At 44.0% G+C, this 21,012-nt stretch overlaps 2 protein-coding genes across 2 annotated transcripts; one reads left to right on the top strand and one right to left on the bottom strand.

The window, feature by feature from the left end:
* Positions 1–4,703: 4,703 nt before the first annotated feature.
* Positions 4,704–8,942, top strand: notchl (notch receptor, like; the record flags this gene model as incomplete). The annotated part of the gene is made up of 7 exons (XM_080541162.1): positions 4,704–4,708; positions 5,103–5,278; positions 5,544–5,602; positions 6,005–6,134; positions 6,960–7,057; positions 7,446–7,780; positions 8,173–8,942. The coding sequence occupies 7 exons, from the start codon at positions 4,704–4,706 to the stop codon at positions 8,699–8,701; spliced, it is 1,332 nt and encodes a 443-aa protein (XP_080397288.1). The 3' UTR covers positions 8,702–8,942.
* A 432-nt stretch (positions 8,943–9,374) lies between these two features.
* pbx2 (pre-B-cell leukemia homeobox 2) lies at positions 9,375–20,066 on the bottom strand (the record flags this gene model as incomplete). The annotated part of the gene is made up of 8 exons (XM_080540612.1): positions 9,375–10,195; positions 10,314–10,408; positions 14,534–14,675; positions 15,048–15,183; positions 15,298–15,488; positions 15,745–15,989; positions 19,036–19,109; positions 19,828–20,066. 8 exons carry the CDS (start codon positions 20,064–20,066, stop codon positions 10,115–10,117), a joined length of 1,203 nt encoding a protein of 400 aa, XP_080396738.1. The 3' UTR covers positions 9,375–10,114.
* Between the last annotated feature and the right edge of the window lie 946 nt (positions 20,067–21,012).

Raw genomic sequence — 21,012 nt, 5'->3', positions numbered from 1 at the left:
AGATACCTCAGAGAGTTGAAGAACCAGAACCAGTACCAGAACCTGCCTTAAACCGGACCAACAGACCAGGCCAGACCTCACTGATCCGATTGGGAGTAGAGAGAGAGAGAGAGAGATTTTGGCCCAATCTCCATCCTCCTGTCTGGGACCTGACTGGCCAAAAGATGCTGGCTCTGTGGTTGGCTACACTGCTGTGTTTGAGCAGGTTGTGTCGAGGTAAGTCCATCATCCATCTGCTATCCTATGTGTACGATACCTGAGAGGTCGTCTCTGACACACACACACACACACAGAGAAACTCTAGCATGTCTCAATAAGAACCCTGAGATCGTCAAATTTGTGGACATTCCCCTTAGTCATCATTTTAGTTCAGTCATCAATTCCCCATGGATGTTCTCTCTCTCTCTCTCTCTCTCATTATCTCTCTCTCATCTCTCCTCATGTTTACACCAAAAGGTGTGTGTGCTAGACATCCATCATTGATTTAGAGATCTTGATTTTACTGCAGCTGTTTAAAAAAAGAAAAAAAGATTCAGACTCTGTTCGTTCTAGCTTCTCACATAATTTCATCATGTTTGTATGTTGAATGTGACCTGATTTATGGAGGTGCGATTAACTGAAAAATTCATAAGAGGCAAAACAATTGTGTGTTCTGCACCATATCCCGCTCCATTGTTAATAGCGCTAACAGTGTCCTGTCTATGATATGATTTCATTGTCCACACACCTGCCAAATCCATTGTCCCTCTCCATTACATTCCTCATCGCCACGGCAACGACCTCCGACCCTCATCCATTCCCAGCCCACTCCATTTCCTGTTGCTATTCGCCTCTCCTGGAAACTTCCTGTTTATGTCAGGCCTATTTCCCGTTTTCTCTAACGGCCGTTGGCAAGGACACACCTTTCATAGCTTGACCTACAGGGTGGACGTACGCACTAATAATATACTGCTGTACCAAATGTGTATTTAGAAGTCTTATGTGATAAAAAAAACAATGACACACATTTCTCAAGCCACTTACAGTTAACATGTAGTGGCCTCTGAGGGGATCACACCGTTGCATTTTCAGCACCATGCTTAAACCCAGTGGCGGGCGGTGCATTTCACACCTAGGCCTTCAGTGATGTCCGACACATTCCTACCTGAATTATTCTACCTCTTAATACCATCGTTATGACGCCATGGCTCTAGAAACTAGACAGAAACACAGTATAACCGGGCGTTGCATCACCTTAACATAGTCAGACAAGTACAACAGAGTTATATTAATATTTCCGAAGCATTTTTAATCAATAAATCTGCATTTACAATGAAGAGTGTTAAACTAACATCTTTAAGATCGCTACATTACCCAAGTCTGTCATCTCGTCCACCATAATAGCGACAAAGGGTGCCTTTTTAATCTCCATTTTGATCTCTTCTCCCATCACTTCAGCAATAGCAAAAATCAGGTCGTTTTGTATTTTGCCTGACGTCCCAGTAAACACTTTGTTTGTGGACAGGTGGTAATGTAAATCTGGGTTGTTTTCAGACAGAAAAGAAAGAAGCTCAACGTAGTTTCCTCTGTTTGTGGACTCGGCGCTTTCATTGTGTCCCCTAAATGAAAGTTATTGTTTACCCAAAAACAGGACACAATCGATCAGTATTATCGATCAGTCAACGAAAGCTTTCGTTGTGAGGCACCGTTTCCCTGCGCACTTTCAAAAGTTTCACATCTACCGGCATAGTTACGCATCTCAATAGTGAATATCAATAGTGCGTATCAATAGTGCGTATCAATAGTGCGTATCCAATCAAAAGACGTGCTGGGTGCTGACATCATTGAGCCTTACAGCAGGCGCCGTTGTTGCTTTTGCTCGCATCTACGTAGGTTTACTAGGTACGCCACAGGTTTTCTCGTTCCAACGTTAAGTTACAGGTCGTATCCGCGGCACCGTTTAATGTGCAGGCGGGCAGATTTTTGAGCCCCCTAGCAACACATTTTGATTGGATAAAAGCTCTAACATAAAGGCCAGCCCTCCAAATCTCAATCGGAGACTGGAAGCAGCGCAACCAAGAGGAAAGCTATGAAATGAAGAGAATAGACTATGGGGAATTATTAATACATATTTGTGGAAAAAATATATTAAAATAAAATGTATATTCTGATGATGTTTAGGCCAGCAGAGAAGGCCTTGCTGGCCCTGACGGCACACCACTGCTTAAACCATGTGTGTGTGTGTGTGTGTGTGTGTGCGTGCGTGTGTGTGTGCGTGCGTGCGTGCGTGTGTGTGTGTGTGTGTGTGTGTGTGTGTGTGTGTGTGTGTGTGCGCGTGCGTGCGTGTGTGTGTGTCTATGTGTGTGTATTCATGGCATGATTCCTCCCCCACAGCGGCGCCTCCCAGTGACCCGTGGGGCCAGTGCCCCCCTGCCAGACAGTGTCAGGCCAAGTTTGCAGACGGGTCGTGTAACAAGGAGTGCACCGAACCAGAGTGTCTCAGAGACGGCTTTGACTGCCTGAAGGACCGCAGCCACTGCAAGTAAGACACACAGTTATACACACTGCAAGTAAGACACACAGTTATACACACTGCAAGTAAGACACACAGTTATAGAGCCACACCACAGGGATTCCTAAAAATGTATGACCTATGACCTTTAATGTCTGGCCTCAAGACCCATGGGTCATCATGTGTGGGTCATCTGTGATATGAATCTGTGTCGTCCCCTCCATCCCGCCTCCCTATCCCCCTATCCCTCCATCCCTCTCCCCTACCCTATCCCTCCATCCATCCCTCCCCCCATCCCACCATCCCTCCCCCCATCCCTCCATCCCGCCTCCTTATCCCCCTATCCCTCCATCCCTATCCCTCCATCCCTCCCCTCCATCCCTCTCCCCTATCCCCCCATCCCTCCCCTCCATCCCTCATCCCTCCCCACTATCCCTCCATCCCTCTCCCCTACCCCCCCATCCCTTCCCCCTACCCTACCCTATCCCTCCCTCCATCCATTCCCTTATCCCTCCATCCCTCCCCCCTATCCCCCCCGTCTCTCCAGTCCAGGCCACATCCAGTACTGCCGCGACCACTACGCCAACTCTCACTGTGAGCTTGGCTGTGACAGCGCCCCCTGTGGTTGGGACGGGAGTGACTGCTTTAAACACCGCAGCCCTCTGTGGGCCAAAGGCACCCTGGTGGTGCACACCCACGTCCCCCTGCAGCAGGGCTCCTTCTCCAACAGCTCCCTGCTCTGGGCCCTCAGCACGCTCCTCCAGACCCCTCTGAAGCTGCGTGGCGCCGTGCCCTTTGACCCCAGCAAAGACCTGTACTCCTTGGACCCCCAGCAGCTCACGGACCTGTTGGCTCAGGCCATATATGATGCAAATGGGTAACTATTGTTGATATGACATGGTTCCCACGGGTCCTTGAAATCCTTGAAAGTTTGTGAATTTGAGAATGCCGTGTTGGGTCCTTGAATTCGAGGGAATTGAGTCTTGAAAGTCCTTGAAAGGTGCTTGAAAGTCCTTGAAAGGTGCTTGAAAGGTGCTTGAATTTGATGTTTCAGACGGTGTGGGAACCCTGATATGAGTACTGAGGGAGTGAAGGTACTGTAGTGGGAGGTGGGAGTAGTGAGAGTAGGTGGTGGTCGAATTGGAAGATGGATTATCAATAGCAATTGTGAACATAGTAAGTAGTAGTAATTGCATTGTGTTTTAGTTTCATTTCATTACATATTAGTTACATTGTGACAGTGAACGATTTTAGCTTATCCTCATTCTTGACCACAGTCTACTCTTATTTTCAATGCAATGAAATGACCTATTCTCTACCCCTTCTCTCTTTCTTTCTCTCTGTTCTCTACTCCTTCTCTCTTTCTCTCTGTTCTCTGCCACCTTCCCTCTCTCTTTCTCTCTCCACCAGCTCTCTGTTATTCCTCCAAGTGGATAACAGGCCGTGCTCCCGTCTTCCTTCGACCTGTTTCCCGCACGCCGTCGAAGCGGCTAACTTCCTGCGCGCTGTGATGTCATCGACGCGTGCGTCGCCCCCCTCTCTCCCAGAACTCCAGGCCATTATAAATATGAGAGGGGTCAAAGAGGAGATAGGCAGTAGGGAGGAGGACCCAGTTGAAGAGGAAACAAATGGTATGTCCCCTGCTGTTACGTGGAGTGTGTGAGTGAGTGTGAGTGTGCATGTCTTGTATGTAATTGTATGTGTACCGTATAAAGCAGAGAGAGTGCATACTTCAGGGCTCCATCTAATATATTTCCTTTTCTGGAGTGTGATTGACATATTTACTGTACAGTGTCATTTTCCGTCATAAAATCACTGTTTCATACTGCATGTTACCTGGTGAATGTTCCCACCTAACATTTGAGCTCTCCTGTCTCCTTTCTAAGAAGCCTCTCCTGCATGGCTATGGGCTGTGATCGGCGTGGCAACGGGTCTGGCCCTGGCATTGGCCCTGGTGGTTGCCCTGGTGATCCGGAGGGTGAGGCGTCGGCGGGCGGAGAGGGCGGGGGGGGAAGAGAGGGTGAGGCACAGGTCCACGGTCACGGACAGCAGCGGCAACAGAGCTAAGGTATGGGCCCAACACACGCCCCACAGAGAACAGAAGTCGAGGTCGGGGAGGGAGAAGGAGAAGAACGGGCTGAAGAAGAAGAAGAAAGAGAAGGAGGCGGAGAAGAAGAGACGCAGAGAGCCACTGGGGGAGGACGCCATTCGCATGAGGTGAGAGAGGCTGGAGGAACTCCCGTGAGTTTATTTCAGGCATGTTGTGGACAGGGGAGGCTGGTGGAGGTAGAAATTGACAGACTCATTGTCATGCATGCATTTCTGCCTCCACTGGTTGAGGACTATTTCTATCACTGTTTAGGTACTCACATTTGAAAACAATTCCCAACTTGTGTGAGAGAGCTGCCATTCAGTACACAGATATCTATTGAATGCCATTGTTGTATTTTCAATGAATGTGCTGTGTGTTTGATACTCTGAGCCAATATTAAACATTTAGCTTTCATTAACTTTCATTGAACTTACTTCTCACCAAACTCTATAATACGGTTCCAGGGTGCCATGAACAGCTTTATTTGAACTTTGAACTTTTGAACTTTGAACTTTTCAGGCCTCTCAAAAGGGAGCTGGATATTGGAAGTGACACAGATATTACCCAGAGTTCCATGGAGGATATCAACATGCGATGTTCCCAGCGACGGGAGGACACCTCCATCTGTGACCACAGATCCCAGGAGCAGAAGCACTTCCGTGCCGCTGCAAGCCTCCCCCAGACAGCCATACAGCGTAAGACAACTTCCTGTTTTACTGTAATGCCTGCAGATACAGCAGAATATGTCGTGGCTGCGTCATTTGCATTCATCACCCTCCTACTCTACAGTACTGTATGTCGGTTGATGTTATGTTAATGATGTTCATGTGGGGGTAGACATTGTGCTTATCTAGGCTAAGACTTCTACGTCTACTCTACCTGAGAAATATTGTATTTTACATTTGTACATAATGAACAATGAACTGAACTAAATTGAGTTCTGTACACCACTTGTTTCAGCCCCTCCAAGAGGATGGGAGAGAAATGCTATCCCTCCACATCACAGAACACCCAATCAAGTGAGTTCCACAATCTCATTCTTGACACTATTACTTTTTTCTTTGTTTTTAATAGCTTGCATGGTCTTGTGGCCTTGTGCTGTAATGTACATGGTATTGATATCTGTACTTGATATGAGCTTACGGTATATCTTCTACCCCTCAAAGTTCACCCAAACCTCTAAAGAAAACTGTCTACGCCTATACGCCTCCTTTCTTCAATGTTTTGCAAAAGTATTTTGTTATGTAACTGTGTTTTTAAACACATGAAGTCGATAGGTTATGTAAGTTGGAACGTTAGTATCATATTCTTTTGAAAATAAAAGAAAATTCTTAGTAAAAAAAAAAATCTTAATAAAGTTTCTAAATCTTTCAAATGTAAATGTAATGTAAATGTAGTGACGATATCTCATGTTTTGGCAGTCTGCTCCTGTTCAGTGGTGTGGGCCAGACGGGTCGGTGGTCCTGATCCGTGCGGTCCGAAACGGTCTTGACCGCGTTGTTCTGGAGCTTCTAAGGGCTGGGGTGCCGGTCAACAACACTGATCACACGGGTATTGCTTCGCTCTCCCAATCGCTCCCAATGAGTTGGTGATCTTAAAGCAACACTTTTTAAAAACTGTTTCCACCCACAGAGAAATCTAAAAGTGCTGCTTTAACACAGGTTTGATGGCACAGAGCCCAGAAATGCATAGACATCATGTACTATACTTGTAATGTGTCACGGGGTGTAAACCAACATTCATACATTTATGAAACATGGAAGACATCTGTAAATGTTTACATACTGTACAGTGTACATACATACTACTGTGATCTCTGACACTGAGGGGATGAGTAACTGGTGTAACTTACCCCGTCTCTCTCACATCCCTTTTTGTGTCCCTTCTCTCCTGTTCTGGTAAATCTCCCCCACGGCTTCCCACTCTTCTCCTCCTCCTCCTCCTCCTCTCCTCCTCCTCTCTTCCTCCTCTCTTCCCCCTCTCTCCAGCACTCCTGCTGCCCCCCTCTGACTCAGAACAAAGTGTGCCCTAATGTGCCCTAATGTGCCCAGGCAGTGTGGATGCACCATATTAACCTCCCTTGCTTATTTCCTTTTCATTCTTTTCTGTTTTTTCCTTTTTCTCATTCCCCCCCCCCCCCTCTCTCTCTCTCTCTCTCTCGGGCTGTTTCACTGGTCTCTGGCCATCGTTTGCACCGTTCTCATTTCCTCCATCATAATCGGCTCTCTCATTCACCCTCTGGGCTTGACTCTGTTTGTATGATGTTTGTTCACCGCCTGACTTACTCCCTCCCTCTCTTTCTGTCTCTTTCTGTACCGAACTCCCTCCTTGTTTCCCTCACCTCCCTCCACTTGAAATGCACTCTCTCTCTCCCAGGGAGATCGGCCCTCCACTGGGCATGCTCAGTTAACCACCTTTCCTTGACAAGAACCCTCACTCGCTACGGGGCAGCAGTGGACCTACAAGACAATAAGGTACCAATGGAACCTCTTTTTTTTTTTCCTGTTTCCTGTTTACAATTTCCTCCAAATATCCCCCTGTTCAGTTTCTCTACTGTATATTTAAAAAATCATTATGACTGCCAATGGCCCTTGGCCCGAGCAGAGATTACTTTTCTTGACTGATGGATAGATGACTCACTTACTTAGACAAATGTATTTGTTGTAAGTCGCTTTGGATAAAGGCGTCTGCTAAATGGCAAAAATGTCAAATGTAAATGTATATATGGAAACATATGAAGATCAAACTTGAGAATCACACATTAAGTTATATGCTTACTGCATAGACTGGTACTACAAGCCACTCCCATTAAGCTTAAGCCGCCTCCCCTCTCTGATACAGACCACTCCCACTCTCTAACAGGGTGAGACCGCTTTGTTTCTCTCCGCCCTCCACGGTTGCTACGACACCGCCAGGTTCCTCCTCCTCAACGGGGCCAATCAGGATCTGTGTGATCGATATGGGCGTCGGCCTCTGGATGTTGGCCGGGAGGGACTGCATCACCAGGTCCTGGAGCTCCTATTGGCTCACAGAGTACACAGAGGGCCTGTCCTTGTGGATGGGCCAGCCAATGACATGCAGTGGGAGGAGCGTGCTCTGCTGTACTCCCCATGGATAACCGCCCCCGGCCTCCCTGGGAGAAGTGCTTCCTTCTCTGGGGTCGTAGGTCACCGCGACATGTCGTCACCTCAGCCAAGGTACTTCAAACAATTAATAATAATAATAATAATAATACATTTATTATAATAATGACTTAATAATAATAAAAGAAAGTATAGGGGCCTAATTAAGGTAGTGCTGGGGACACATGGGAGGGGGAGGGGGAGAGGGTTAACTGGTGAAGGCAAGCTTGAAGAGGTGGGTTTTGAGGGCCTATTCATTAGTGAACAATTAGTGAACATATTGATTTTGCTTACCTAAAAATAGCACGTTGCTATTTTTTTCTTTTTCTTTTCTTTATCGGTCTCAATAGACAACAAAGGCCGATCAATAAGAGCTTTCTTTGTCTTTTATTGAGTTTCTTTTGGACAAAGAAGACAAATGTAGCACTCTATCACTCTGTGTTCTGAATGACCTCTTCTCTTCACAGCGATTGGTCCATGGTTAGAGTGCAGTGCCCTTCTCCCCAGAACTGGCGACCACAGCTCAACCAATCAGCAACAGCGTTGGTCACCCCGAGAATCATGGGCCATCCGCCTCGGCCAATCAGCACGTTGCAGGAAGTGACCTCAGAGGATGAAGACCGCGAAAGGCCTCATCTGGAATTTCCCAGAGCAGCGACGCCACACTTCCTGTCACCCCAGCCTGCTCCTCGACAGCGGTCCTTCTCTTGTACCCAGCATGCACTGCAGCGGCACTTGAGCACAAATCAGCCTGAACAGCATCATGCCGTCTCAACAGAGAAAACAGCCAATGAGCCCGTAGAAAGAGTGGTAGTAGCCCCTCCTACAGATGTCCCCGCACAGCCTGATCGTAGATCAATAGTTGACAGCAGTGAAACCCCCAGCAGGGCTGAGGCAGATGCAGAGGCAGCAAGCTCCAAAACAGCAGAGCAGAAAACCAGAAGTGAGAAAATAAACTACAACATCCATCCAGACTCCACCCAAACAGCCTTGTAGAGGAGAGGGGGGTGAAATCACTTACGTTTCAAATCCTTTATCATTTACATGTTCAGCTATGGGGCCTATTTTATCTCACAGAAGAGTGACGAAGCTTAAAATGTGAATCGATCTACGCATGTGTTGGTGTTGGTTGTTCTGATTCCACGCAGGCAGTTATACATGTTGATGCAAGGACCTTTTTATTGAAAAATGGGATTGTTTTCCTGCTTGTGTTTTATAACGCTGTTCGATTTGATTTATTAGGCTGTAATTGTGTATGATGTATGGTTGTAAACTCTGTATGCCTTGTAAAATATACCTTGGTCTCAATGGGACTCCCTATCAAAATAAAGGTTACCAATGTTCATGAGGAACTAAGGTGTTGGACACAGTGTACGTAGCTAAATCCAGTACATTTTCACACAAACACATGGGCTTATACCTCTTTGTTACACATGAACCCATCTATATGTGGAGTATTCTGTACAGCCCATACAAAACACACTGTAACCATTTGTATGCATTACTGTTGGATGGTTCAATTGAGGCGTGAGAGCTCCCAGCAAGGTTTGCAATGGCTCCCCTGACATGACATTGGTGGAAGGAGTGGAATTCTAAATTCTAAATACAAGTGTCTGGGGACGCTCCCCTTAATGGATTCCAACCATTCACTTTCAAACAAACCAACAGCCTGTGAATACAGAGTCTTTATTGCAAAAGAGGTAGAGAGAATACAGATGTTTCACTGTACAAGAAAAAAGACAGCACTGTTGATATACTCATTCAAACCGTTAATGTACAGCACACACACACAGGCACACCTCATTCATAATATAGACACACACAAGCCCAGTAGAAAACAAAAAAAAAGAGAGAAACATACAAACACACAAAGTCTTTGGATTTTTCTCTATTGCCCCAACAACCTCTAATTTAATCTCTATCTGAGCATAAAATAAAAAACATAAAATAGTTATAATACTAATAAAATAGTAATAATAATAATATAGTGTAAAAACAATGATAATGCAGTTTCCCAAGCCTCCCAACCCACATATCGCAGAAACAAGTTCACATAGTGGAACACAAACCCCATGACTAAAACACACACACACACACACACACACACACACACACACACACACACACACACACATACAGACAGACACACACATACAGACAGACACACACAGACAGACAGACACATAATGACAGACGCACACATGCACACGCACACGCACACACACACACACACACACACACACACACACACACAGACACACACACACGACCATCAATGGACAGTAAGAAAAGAAAACAAATGCAAAAACAACAACTTGCAGCCATGTGGGAGAGAGTGATATCATTCTTTCTGTCTTTTCCGTTGTCAATCTTTCCATCCATGTCATCAGACCAAACGTGGCAGGGCCATCATTCTGAATGATCCGAGTGGTGGCTCCCCGGGGAGGTGGCAGAGGGGGGGGTGTGTTGCCCTTGCCAGTTCCCGTTAGTCTGCCAAAGAGGAAAAAAGGGGTCATTAAAAAAACTTGAAATGGCATTGATAATATGGAAAACATTCCATCATGTAAGTTATTGTACGGAAGAGGAAATGAAATGTGAGATGTCTCACCTGTGCTCCCACGTGATAGGCAGGTTGCTCTCCGTTCATGGGGGGGGGGCCGAGGAAGAGGTCAGCAGATCCAGAGAGTGTGAAGGACCCTGATCCTGGGGAAGGGAAACAGAGAGAGAGGTCTGGAACAGGAGTCACTGAGCCAAAAACACATGTCTGTCTGTATTAGCATGAAAAAACAACAACTAAGTCATCCATTTACATTACCAACTGTACTCAGGGTTCCCACACCTTCTGAAACATCAAATTCAAGCACCTTTCATGGAACAAAATTAAATCTATTACTAATACCTCTGAAAAGCGCTCTATCAATCAAATTCGAGTTGCCAATACTATACTACATGACTCTGTATCTATCGCCCAAGCTTTCGATCAGCATTTCTCCTCTGTCTGCTCTACTTTATTGTCTGAGTCTTACCTACTGTATCTACTGGCTCTCCTAATAATATCTCACCCTGCCGCAGTTCCTTTTCTTTTAGAAAAATCTTGCCTACAGAAGTTCTGAATACTATTAATGAATTAAGTGTGAACAGTTGTCCTGGACTTGATGGCATCGAAAACAGGCTTATTAAGCTAGCCTCCAATATTCTTATGTACCCACTTGCTGATTTATTCAACCTCTCACTAGCTACCTGTGAGTTACCCGTTATCTGGAAAAGTGCTCGTATTACACCACTCCACAAGGGTGGAGATGTACTTGATTGCAACAATTACAGACCTATATCGATTATCTGCTCTACTGCCAAAGTTTTCGAAAAACTAATTTATAATCAGCTTGCATACTATCTTAGTAATAATAATATTTTATCACCATTTCAATCTGGCTTCAGGCCTAATCACTCCACATCTACAGCTAGGGCTGGGTTCAAAAAATCGATTTCCCGATTCAGAATCGATCTTCATTAAAATGAGCGATTATCGATTCCTAAATCCCGAGATCGATTTTTTTTTTTTTTTTTTTTTTTTTTTTTTTGCTTGCAGCTTCAACCCGCAACGAGATCTCGTGCTACAAGAATTGATCATATCTCACGCAACGTGAGGTCTCAACACTAAAATCTAAAAACATGGCGATGGCAGGGACACTCAAGTCACCACCAGGCTTAAAGTCAGATGTCTGGGTGCATTTTGGATTTAAAAAATGTGACGATAGAGATGAGCTGGACAAAAGCAAAGTCATATGTAAATAAAAAGTACATTCATGTAACTGCTTTGGAGTCAATTCGTTGATATGTTTAACAATGCTACATGTTATAGGGTTCCTTGAACCATTTATAGCATTAATTCTGAGAATCTCTTTCATATTCAAGCAAAACATGTATATTTTAACTAGATCGAATCGGAATCGAATCGAATCGAATCGAATCGTGAATCGAATCGAATCGTGAGCTCACTGAGCTGGTGAATCGGAATCGAATCGTTTTGGGAAATCAGTGGCGATACCCAGCCCTATCTACAGCCCTACTTAAATTCACTAACGATGTCTTCTCTGCTGCAAATAACGGGGAACTCACAGGGGCTATCTTCATAGATCTAACAAAAGCTTTCGATCTTGTTGACCGCTATCTGCTCTTAGATAAACGTCATGCTATTGGCCTGTCTGAAAATGTACTCCTGTGGTTTAATTCATACCTTCATAACAGAAAGCAGTGTGTGTTATTGAATGGAAATGTCTCTGATTTCGCAATTCAACAAAGAGGTGTGCCTCAGGGCTCTACATTGGGACCACTTCTTTTCTCTATATATGTTAATAATTTACCATCAATTTTCAAAAACTGCTGTGCTCAACTTTATGCTGACGACACTGTCATATACACATCTAAACCGGACATAGTACAAATTCAAACTTCTCTTCAGTCTGACTTCAACATCCTACAAGATTGGCTCTTACAGAACAAATTACTGCTCAATAAATCTAAATCTAACACTATGATCTTTGGAACTAGACAGAAACTTAAATCTACACCCGGTTCATGTGCAATATCCTGTAATGATGGCACTACTTTACATGAAGTTGACAACATTACACTGGGTTCCAAATTATTATGCAAATTATATTTTTCTCAGATTTTCCTAAATAGTCGATGCAAATGACAATCAGTATAATTTTCAAGTCATCAACCGTTAGAATAATTTTCAAGTCATCAACCGTTAGAGTTTAATTCAAATTGTATTGAACAAACCTCCCAATGATAACAGTATTTTTTTTATTTATAAAAAACTCAAAATGCACTGTTCCAAATGATTATGCACAACAGAGTTTCAAAACATTTTATAGGTTGTAAAGAACTAAAAATTGTAATTTGATGAATTTAGGGTTAGGAGGTCATATTTACTGAATTCAAAAGCTATTTCAAACAAAAACATCTTAACAGGTCAAGTTACATGTTAACATAGGACCCCTTCTTTGATATCACCTTCACAATTCTTGCATCCATTGAACTTGTGAGTTTTTGGACAGTTTCTGCTTGAATTTCTTTGCAGGATGCCAGAATAGCCTCCCAGAGCTGCTGTTTTGATGTGAACTGCCTCCCACCCTCATATATATTTTGCTTGAGGATGCTCCAAAGGTTCTCAATAGGGTTGAGGTCAGGGGAAGATGGGGGCCACACCATGAGTTTCTCTCCTTTTATGCCTATAGCAGCCAATGACACAGAGGTATTCTTTGCAGCATGACATGGTGCATTTTGAGTTTTTTAATTTAAAAAAAAATACTGTTATCATTGGGAGGTTTGTTCAATAAAATTTGAATTATACTCTAACGGTTGATGACTTGAAAATTATACTGATTGTCATTTGCATCGACTATTTAGGAAAATCTGAGAAAAATATAATTTGCATAATAATTTGGAACGCAGTGTAAATATCTTGGTGTATGGCTTGATTCCAATCTTTCATTCAAATCACACATTGACCATACCTTGCGTAAAGTACATTTTGGAATCAATACCCTATATCGATCACGTAACTGTTTTTCACCCAATGTTCGCAAAAAACTTGTCATACAACTCATATTCCCACTAATTGATTATTGTGATGTAGTTTATCAAACCGCAGCAAAAACTGATATTTTCCCGCTTAACACTGCCTATAACAGAATCTGCAGATTTGTCCTTGGTTGTCCTTTTCTCACTCACTATTGTAACATGTATCAGGCACTCAAATTTCCATCTCCTTATGTAAGAAGACACATGCACTGGCTTAAATGTTTATTTAAATGCATTAATCTAAACTATCCCCCTTATTTACAACAGTATCTTGTTCCTTTTACAGCTAACCATCGTTCTAGGCATTCATCTCAGTTTAATTTCACCACACCTTACGTTACAAAATCAGTTGGTAAAAGAGCATTTAACTTCAAAGCCCCAGCTGAATGGAATAATTTACTGGTTCACATTAAATCCATCACATCTTTTGTTTGTTTTAAGCATGCACTGTCTTCTTAACTTTTGACTGATTGTTCGTGTTTCCTTTGAAGTTGTCACCACTTACATGTACACCTATTAAGTTTACTGTAAAATGTAGTATGTATATTGTTGTATGTTCTGTTATCCATTTTGGTTGTGTTATGGTTGTGTTGTTCTCAATGTTTTCAACCGGCAATGTGTGTTGTTGTTTGTCTCCTGTTTTGTCGTGTGTGTATTTTATTGTTTATCCTGTTCTTATGTAATATGTAATGATTATGTATTATTCAATATGTATTATTATATTTGTATTGTATTGTATTATTGTATTGTATTATTGTATTATGATGTATTATGCATTGTGTTGTAACTTAGGACCCCCTCGAAAACGAGATGGTTCATCTCAAGGGGTTTTATCCTAATAAAATAAATTTACAACTTTCAAGACTCGATTCCCTCAAATTCAAGGGCCCAACACGGCATAGTTTGAGACAGATCTAGATGAGAATTTATATAATAGGAACTATCCGCTCACAGAAAAAAAAATTTGAGAGAGAGAGGGGAATTCAAGCACTTTCAATGACCCATGTCTATTTTCAAAAACTTTTAAGACCTTGATTTATTTTTCTCAAATTTGCAGTTTCAAGGATTTCAAGGACCCGTGGGAACCCTGCTGTCTGTATTAGCACGAACCCCCCCCCCCCACTAAGTCATCCATTTACATTACCAACTGTACTAATAATCACAAAACATATCACTTGACTTCTTGTCGAACAAGAACACAGATATTATTACGTTTCCTTTCTCCATAACTCTCACCTGTTGAGTTGGGAGTGTTGGGAGATTCCTCATTCTGTGTGGCCACGATGGCAGTCTTCATGGCATAGATGTTGGCCTCTTCTTGAAACTTCCCAATGTTTTTCTTGTAGCGGATTCTCTTGTTACCAAACCAGTTGCACACCTGTCAAGAGCCAGTATTTAGTCAAGACTGCTGTAGCAAGTCAGTGAAAGTCTGTGCATCAAACCTAGGTCGGAAAGAATTTGAAATACTCTCAAATACTGTGAGTGTTTCCTAGAGTCTACTTGGGAGTGCCAGAGGAGGCGGGGTTTGCAATTTTCAGACTATTTCATTGGTTCCATCAGGCAAGGCAAACTCAATCAAGCGTTGATAAGTGTTTGAATCTCCAGTACCAGTCAAAAGTTTGGACACACTTCCAAACTGTGTGTCTAAACTTTTGACTGGTACTGTATTTCAAATACTATTTGAACCCAGGCCTGCTGTGAATATTGAAGTATAACTTTGTAGTCGAATTTTAACTTGACAGAAGGTTACCTGAGAAACTGTGATGCTACAGTTTTTGGCTAGCTCTTCTTTGGCCTCTTCGCTGGGGTAGGGGTTGGAGAGGTGAGAGTAGAAATACTCATTCAGGACTTCTGTCGCCTGCTTACTGAAGTTACGCCTCTTGCGCCTGACAACATAACGGTGAGAGTTTAAAGAGAGGGCATTCAATCGAAACAGCAGTGCACGTCTCACATTTACAATAAAAACTGAAATTCACACACGCACACACACAGGGACCGACCTGGCGTCCAGAAACCTGGACCTGAGGATCATGACGGCCTCGCAGGTGCTCTGTTTGAGCTGGGTCTGGATGGAGCTGAACTTGCGGTGGATGATGCCCACCATGCGCTCTATCTCCCGGGGCGACACAGGCCGTGTCCGGGACTGCTCCCTCAGCAGGTTCATCACGTGGGTGGTGAACTCACTGCACGCCTACAGGTGACATGGAGAGAGGGGAAGTTGGGGGAAGAGGGTAGTTATTGGCGCACAAGGTTTATTGATGGTCAGAAATTACCAAGCCCAGTCGTTGACTACCGTCAGCTTGCGCTTATCTGTGTCAGTTAGTACAGTTATTTTTTACATGAGAGGAGGTGGGGATGAGTTGCATTTGGGGGGGGTGGGGTGATAATGATAATGATCAAGTCACCCTCACACCTCAATTCTGTCTGTCTGCTGTCATGATTGGTACCTGCTCGTATTTCTCCAGCTCAGTGTGATAGATGTTGCGAATCTGGCTCAACTTGGTTTTGTAGTCTGTGTGCTCTAATGAGCTGTCTGGAGACATCCCTCCGGAGCTGGTGGCTGCAGACACCGCCGCCGCCGCCCCGCCCCCTTTCTCTGGCCCGGCCACGCCCTCGGCCAACAGCATGTTGTCCAATCGCATCAGCTGCGGGTCCTGTCCATCCTCCTCCTGGGCATTTCGCATTGATAGGCCTGCAACAAGAGAGCTGTCAATCTCTACTGTCTGGTAAATCAAGTGTTACAATTGTCTCCAATTATATTTATTACTGCAATATAATTAGGGACATTTATTACTGCAATATAATTAGGGACATTTATTACTGCAATGTCCCTAATTATATTGCAGTAATAAATGTTCCTACGAGAGAAATGCTCAATCTAGTCCATTATAAAGCTGTACAAATTACAGAGACTTCACTTCTGATCTCACTTTGATTTCAGCATATCTAAGGAACCACCGCCTCTATGTGGATGCGGCAGTCACGCTATTCGGTCACAGCTTTTCACTGTCCTAGTGCCCCACGCTGTCCTCTCCATGAGCCCTCACCACTGGGGTCCCCCAGGACTCAGTCCTAGGGCCCTTACTATACCAAATATCTTGGCTGTGTAATTTCCTCACATGGTGAGGAACGCACAGATGGACTGACGCACAGATGGCAAAACGTGTCTCTGCGTGTCTTGCAGACATTTCTGCTTTACCACTTTAAGCTCAACCTTAACAAGACTGAGCTGCTTTTCCTCCCTGGGAAAGCCTGCTCTCCAAGACTTCTCCATCACAGGAGAGAACTCTACCTCCCAGAGAGCTAAGCAATCTTGGGGTGATCCTTGACAACCTTTTATACCGTGCGGTGACCATCACAGCGACAGTACGCTCCTGTAGATATAACAGCAGAAGGATACGTCCATTCCTCACAAGAGAAGCAGCACAACGCTTGATCCAGACATGATCTCCCGCCTTGACTACTGCAACGCACTCGTGGCCGGGCTCCCCGCCTCTGCCATTAGACCTCTGTAGCTAATCCAGAATGCTGCTGCCTGTCTGGTGTTCAATCTCACCTAATTCTCCCATGTCAACCCCTTCCTTCGCACCCTTCACTGGCTTCCGGTAGCAGCTCACATCAGATTCAAGACCCTGGTGGTCGCCTACCGGGCGGCAAAGAGAACAGCCCCTCCCTACTTGCAGGCAATGGTCACACCCACACCCCTGCCCTGTCACTCTGCTCTTCCACCTCTGCTGGCCGCCTGGCACCGCCGCCTCTAGGTGGATGCAGCAGTTGTGCTACTCGTCACAACTTTTCCCTGTCCTGGCTCCACGCTGGTGGAACAAGCTTCCTACTGCTGTCAGGACTGCAGAATCACTACCAATCTTCCGCTGTAGACCCATCCCTTCAGACTACATCTTGACTGTCCCTCCTAAATACCCCATTTATCCCCACTGTACAGTTTCTCTACTGTAAATACAAAGAAAAGTCATTCTTCCTTCATCTAGCATTGTGACTGCCAATGGCCCCTGGTCCTAGCATAGATTTGTTTTTCCTATAATGACTAATGTATAGCCTAGATGATTAGCCTTACTGGTCCTCTGTAGCTCAGTCGGTAGAGCATGGCGCTAACAACGCTTAGGTCGTGGGTTCGATTCCCGCTGGGACCATATACTGAAAAATGTATGCACTCACTGCAATGTAAGTCGCTTTGGATAAAAGCGTTAGCTAAATGGCACATATTACACATGTAGCCTACTTGTTGTAAGTCGCTTTGCTTAAAGGCCTCTGCTAAATGTCTAAAATGTAAATATAAATCTGTCAAATTAATAGACAAAAGGCTATTGGATTGGAAGAATGTGAAAGGTAATTGAAATAATGCATTATTAGCTCAGACAGAAATCTTCACTAGGCTTGGGCCGTGTTAGAATTTGTATCCGAAGTAGGTTAACTACAATGTACAGTGATAACTTTTAGACTTTCAATATGACTTGAACTTCTAGTAAATCTACGGCAAGTAGTTTATTTCTCTCATCACCAGCCAAAAGTCTGATTTATTACATCTTTCAACTTCCTCTTTGACATGAGTTATTGACCATAACTTGTGATTGTGTGCCAGTTTAATTTGGACGATGTTTATAAAACAAATGTTGGTGGGTTTTAATAATGGCAAAATACAGGTGGAGACCGTATGGGCGGTATTGACAGAAATAAAGTGGTATAAGTTTAATTACCTTGTTCATCCGGTAATACCGTATACCTGTCCAACCCCACTGTAATACCCATACCATAGCCTTTTAGGCCTAACTGTGCAGAACAAAAACTCAGTTATTGTGTTGAAGCCAACAGGGCGACGAACGACAGACATCCACCATTCTGTCTGTACAGTCAGTGGTAGGGGTGGTAGGGTTGGGTAAACATTTGACAGCAAATATGAGCAAATGATTGACGAACACATGCATGCGTTTCAGTCACAGGTGTTAAATTACACCTTTTTACTTTCCAGCCAGGCACGCCACTACCCAGCCACAGATACCTGGACTCTACAGTCATTTAGAATAAAGGTCACACTTACACGGGACCCCACACATCCCTTCCTTTCCAACCACTCCTACCGCTTTCATAGTTCCTCTGGCCCAAAATAATACTTAGTTTTTAAAATAGTCATTCTCTCTGCAATAACCCATCCGAATCAAACAATAAAGGACAACTGCACTCTTTGCACACTGCATTACAGTATTTTGCACTATTTATCGCCTAACTGTATATTATAGGCTATAAACACAAACATGTTTTTACCACTGAACATTTTGTGCATGATGGAGGCTATGTGTGTTCATGTATCTGTGTTAGAAGTCATTGACCCTGTGCGAAAGACTGTGATTTTCCGTCTAATGCAAATTTCATGGACAATAGGCTCCATGTTTCTGAATCTGAAAGGTTTTGTTTGAGTTAAAGCAAAACATGACTGTAGTCACCCAAAACCCGACGGGCATTAAACGAATGAAAAGTGTCTCTCTCTCTCTCATAACGGATATAATAGTATAGTGGATAGTGTACATAGCCTTTATTTATGTAAACCAGCTCTTTTCCCTTCTTGTTTTTAGAAGAAGAAAAAAAAGAGCCCCCCCCCCCCCCTCCCAAATTTCGTTGTATGGTACCTGTACTATATTAATGACAATAAAGACCATTCATTCATTCATAATATCTCTCATAATCATAACGGGGGTCAGATGAGATCATTTATAAACTCTCACCGGTCTTCTCTTTGATCTCACACAGCACGCTGAACAAAGCTGGCTTCATCCGATGGCAGTTCAGCGCGTGTTTTCTGTCGGTTGGACACAAAAGAAACACATATATTATTATTGTTGGTTACAGCAAGCTAGCCGACGACGAAATGAATCGCCTTGTACGTACAACAAGCGTGTTAACGTAAAGGTTTATCGTCTTATAACATGTGTCTGGACACTGACAGCCGAGGAGAAAACGGTTTGGAGCTAGCTAGCAGACCTAGCCCAGACTAGCTAGCGAGTAGCTTCTGGTCTGTAACAAACGGCATTAATATGTCATGTTGAATACTTAACATGATCTACACAATGTGTTGGCTTATGGTTATGTCAATGATAACCATATTATGCCAACTTGACTGCGATATCGCGGGACATGCGTCGCTAGCGAGCTGGCTAGGTGGCGTTAGCCTGCTACATGGCTAAGCTAGCTAACAACAACAAAGATATTTAGTAAACAACAACAACAACATCTGAAGTTTAAACCAGCTGAGAAAGTCTTTGATCTCCTAAGAGGGAAGAACACGATCGAAAGGTAACAGCGAGGATTTTTTAATGTTTCTGGGGAAACTAAAAGGGCTATTTTAGACCGCTAATTCAAAACTTGATTCATCAATTAAAAATGCAAAACTTCAGAACCAAACTTTGACTATTCTCATACATGCGCCTTCTGAGACATCAAACGTGTTCCACGCTGACATTACAAACACAGATTAACTTAATCTAAAACCCAAAACCCAGAGAAATAAAATGACTAACTTTGCTTGTGCTTCGTCCAAACTTTGGTCGGTGATGGTCATTATCTGTTGCAAAATGTCACCAATGTCTCTGCGGCTTTCATGTCCGTTCTCTGCGCATTCAAGGCCTCCCGAGTCTCCTCCGTCGGGCCGGTGCTGGGAGGCCGGGTGAGCCGGGTTGAGAGGGTGCATGCCCGGGTGGGCGCTGAGGCCGAGGCCCCGGCCGCTGGAGGGCCCTGTGAGAGGCTGCTGCTGTAACATCCTGGCGGCTCACAGTGTGGGCGACTTCTCACACTACTACACCCTTCACCAGGAACCCGAGAGTCCCCTAGCGAGAGATAGAGAGAAGGGAAAAAAAGGAATCTGGACGATGCATAGCCTCACATGGGATTGAATGGGATTGACTGTAGGACCTGCTATACCCTGCAGGAGATTAATCCATGATACCTCCCTGCTGAGATGGACTAGTAGAGAATGTGTGTGTGTGTGTGTGTGTGTGTGTGTGTGTGTGTGTGTGTTGGAGGAGGGGGGGGATTCTGGAAATTCTGGAAATTCACGACTGCCTAACAAAGTGAGGATTTGACTTAATCAACGGAGATGAGTAATATTCAAATGAAGTTGAGTGTAAAAAAAAATCTGCTTAGTTTTTGTCTAAACACAATTAAAATGAAGAGATTAAGATTCAATTGTATTGTCATTGAACAACAGAGCATAAGTACAAAGATGTAGTGTAGTGGTGGTCTAGTGGATAGTGAGTTGGACTTGTGATCGGAAGGTTGTGAGTTCAAATCCCTCCTGAAACCACACCACTACTAGTGTGCCCTTGAGTAAGGCACTTAGCCCTCAATTACTCCAGGGGGAATGTCCCTGTAATTCGTAATTGTAAATCGCTTTGGATTAAAGGCGTCTGCTAAATGGCAAAATTCATTAATTAAATTAAGATAATTAAATGTAGTTTGTGCACGTGTCTCCCCCCAGGAAGAACAGAGCTCTGTGCACAGGGTCAGGCATCTTCAGCGCTCCCCAGAACAGGGGGTTAAGTGCCTTGCTCAAGGTCACAACGGCAGTGGTAGGCACTTTAGGTATGATGCCAGCAACCCTCCAATCACCAGCTCCCTCCTGGGGTGGGGATTGAACAAGCAACCTACTGATTGCTGGCCGGCCTCTCTAACCTCTAGGCTCCCTGCCGCAGACTAAGCACAATGAA

This window comes from Nansenia antarctica, assembly GCF_963989245.1.
Source record: "Nansenia antarctica genome assembly, chromosome: 10".
Lineage (NCBI taxonomy): Eukaryota > Metazoa > Chordata > Actinopteri > Argentiniformes > Microstomatidae > Nansenia > Nansenia antarctica.
This window is presented reverse-complemented; position numbering and strand designations above follow the sequence as displayed.